Source organism: Camelina sativa, chromosome 13 (genome assembly GCF_000633955.1).
Source record: "Camelina sativa cultivar DH55 chromosome 13, Cs, whole genome shotgun sequence".
Lineage (NCBI taxonomy): Eukaryota > Viridiplantae > Streptophyta > Magnoliopsida > Brassicales > Brassicaceae > Camelina > Camelina sativa.
Genome location: NC_025697.1, coordinates 1439251 through 1441982, shown reverse-complemented (window position 1 = coordinate 1441982; position 2732 = coordinate 1439251). Strand labels below are relative to the sequence as shown.

Sequence of the window (2732 nt, the reverse complement as noted above, 5' to 3'; positions counted from 1 at the left end):
AAGAAACAAAGTTAACTTGTGAAGCATCATCCTCCGTGTCTATTGATATGAAATCTGTTGAAGCTTTGGAATCAATAACAGATGCAAGTGTATGTTATAATAATCTTGCTGTGGAGGAAGAAGTAGATGGGTTGCTTTTGGGTTCATTGATAGAAGAAGAAGAGAAGAAAGGAGATCCTGATCATGAAAAGCAAAATCTTTCTACATGGAGGAACCTTATACAGAAGCACATGGTCATGAGAGACAACAGCGAGGCAAATCGTTATGAAACTGAGCAAGAACACAAGTGGTCATATGGAACTGATCAGATGACTGGAATTGAAGATGGTAATGCTGCAGCAGTGAAGTCGATTCAGCTAGCATTTGAAACGATTCTCTCCGAGATACCTGACTCATCATCCGACGAAGAGATTGATTCAGAATCATCTAACTCTCTTAAAGAGGAGAAAGAACATCAAGGAGAGACCAAGAAGAGCTGGAACAGCCTGAGAAAGGTTATACATTTAAAAAGATTTGTGAAAAGCTTAGAGAAAGTACAGGTTTTTAATCTGAAAAAGCTGCGAATTCTACCTGTTGAATCTGCATTTGAGGCAGAAAATGTATTCCTGAGACACCAACCAATAATGGAGGGAAGAAGAACAGAGGGAGATGAACTGATGCTAGATTATGCTCTTAGACAAGCTATATCAAGATTGGCTCCTGTACAGAGAAAGAAGGTCGAACTCCTTGTGCAGGCCTTTGATACAGTTCTTGATGGCCATGATACTCCTAAACAAACCACGACCAGTGGTACCACCCCTAGGATCAATGATGATGATGAAACTGGCGAAGAAGGAAAAACAAATCTAGAGGAAGAATGTGAAGTTAAGAAAGATGAGAAGAAGATTAAAAATGTCTTTGCAAGATTTCAAATACATCAAAAAGACTTGAAAGGAGAAGAGGAGGTTGATTCTACGCCGAAGGAATCCAGAAATTTGCCTGCTTCTATCAGAAATGTCAAGCAGGGAATTGTGATTGAGAAAGAGAAAGATTCGAGAATGTGGAAACTCATCTATAAACACATGGTAACGGAGAAAGAAGGAACTGATTCTACAAATGGTGAAACAGTGGCTTCAGTTGAAGATGAATGTGATGATGAGGCTGGTGGTCTTCAGATTGATGCTAGAAGAAGCGGAACAGTTACACTTGTTAGAGAAGCGCTTGAGAAGATTCTGTCTGAAATCCCGGATAACTCATCTGATGATCAATCTATGGACAGTGACATAACTATGGATCAAACACTATCCGAAAGAAACTCTCAAGTTAGTGAAGAGCATGTTTCTTCAGCTAGGGAGGGCGCCTTCAAACCAAAGTCTAATGAGAAAAGAGTGAAAGGATGGAACAATGTGAAGAAAGTCATTCTTCTAAAGCGTTTTGTTAGCGATTTGGGAAGTCTAACAAGACTCAGCCCCAAGACACCTCGGGTTTTGCCTTGGGAACCTGATCCAGAAACAGAAAAGATCCGTTTGAGGCATCAGGAAATTGGAGGGAAGAGGAATTCAGAGGAATGGATGCTTGATTATGCTCTACGGCAAGCAATATCGACATTAGCACCGTCTCAGAAAAGAAAAGTTTCTCTTCTTGCACAAGCTTTCGACACTATAAGCTTACAAGATATGGGGAGTGGTTCAACCCCCGGTTCAGCAGCAACGTCAAGGAACATCTCGCGTCAATCCAGCATTTCTTCTACTGTGGTCCATAATGAAAATGAAGGTAATGCTGAGATTCTAAGAGGAAGATTGAGAAATCTACAAGAGGATCTCAAAGAGAGTACAAAACTTGATGGTGTAGCCAATGATTTTGAGGAGAAACAACAATGCTCGGGCTTGTGGCGATTATTATGCAGACAGATGGAAGACAATGAGAGAAACCAAGCATTGCCTGAAGAAACAAGAAAAGAAGTGGAAGAAGAAGAATCAAAGGACGACACAAAAGTGGATGGTGAAAAGATGGAACTTTACCAAACTGAAGCAGTGGAGCTATTAGGAGAAGTCATAGATGGAATCTCTCTTGAAGAGAGTCAAGATCAGAACCTCATCCAAGAAGAAGAAACAAAACAGAAGAGTGGAACTTTACAGGTCTCAAAAGTGAGGATTGACCGATGGAGCAACCTCAAAAAAGCAATTTTGCTTAGGAGATTCGTCAAAGCCTTAGAGAATGTAAGAAAATTCAACCCGAGAGAGCCTCGGTTCTTGCCTCCAAACCCCGAAGTTGAAGCTGAAAAAGTGAATCTACGGCATCAAGAAACTCAAAACAAGAGAAACGGGGATGAATGGATGGTCGATAACGCGCTTCAAGGAGTGGTTTCGAAGCTAACACCAGCTCGGAAACTTAAAGTTCAGTTATTGGTGCAAGCTTTTGAGACACTTTCAGCAGAGAACTGAGACAAACATTATGTCTTATTTATTACACACAGTTTTCAGTTCATAAGGTAAACAAAGCATTACACTACACTCTTTACTTAGTTTCTCCATTGTTTTGATGATAACTTTATACCTTCAGAACCATGAAGAACAAGACCTGAAAGACTTAATCAAGCAACAGCTGGAAGATAACAATAGCTCATGTGTATGCTCTTGCAAATCATCTCTCATGTGTTTTTTAGTTTTTTGTTCTTGCATTGATTCATCATTTTGACTAAAATGGATTCAATTACTGAATTCTCCAACCTTTTCATTTAACTAATAAACATA

The 2732-nt window shown here is 39.8% G+C and overlaps 1 protein-coding gene across 1 annotated transcript in view; it reads left to right on the top strand.

Annotated features, from left to right (window-relative positions):
* The window catches only part of LOC104737826, a 5996-nt gene extending 3286 nt beyond the window's left edge, over positions 1-2710 (top strand). The window contains exons 2-3 of the mRNA XM_019234440.1: positions 206-2470; positions 2542-2710. Coding sequence (XP_019089985.1) covers positions 206-2423 — 2218 coding nt within the window. The 3' untranslated portion in view covers positions 2424-2470; positions 2542-2710. The remainder of the gene's footprint in view (positions 1-205; positions 2471-2541) is intronic.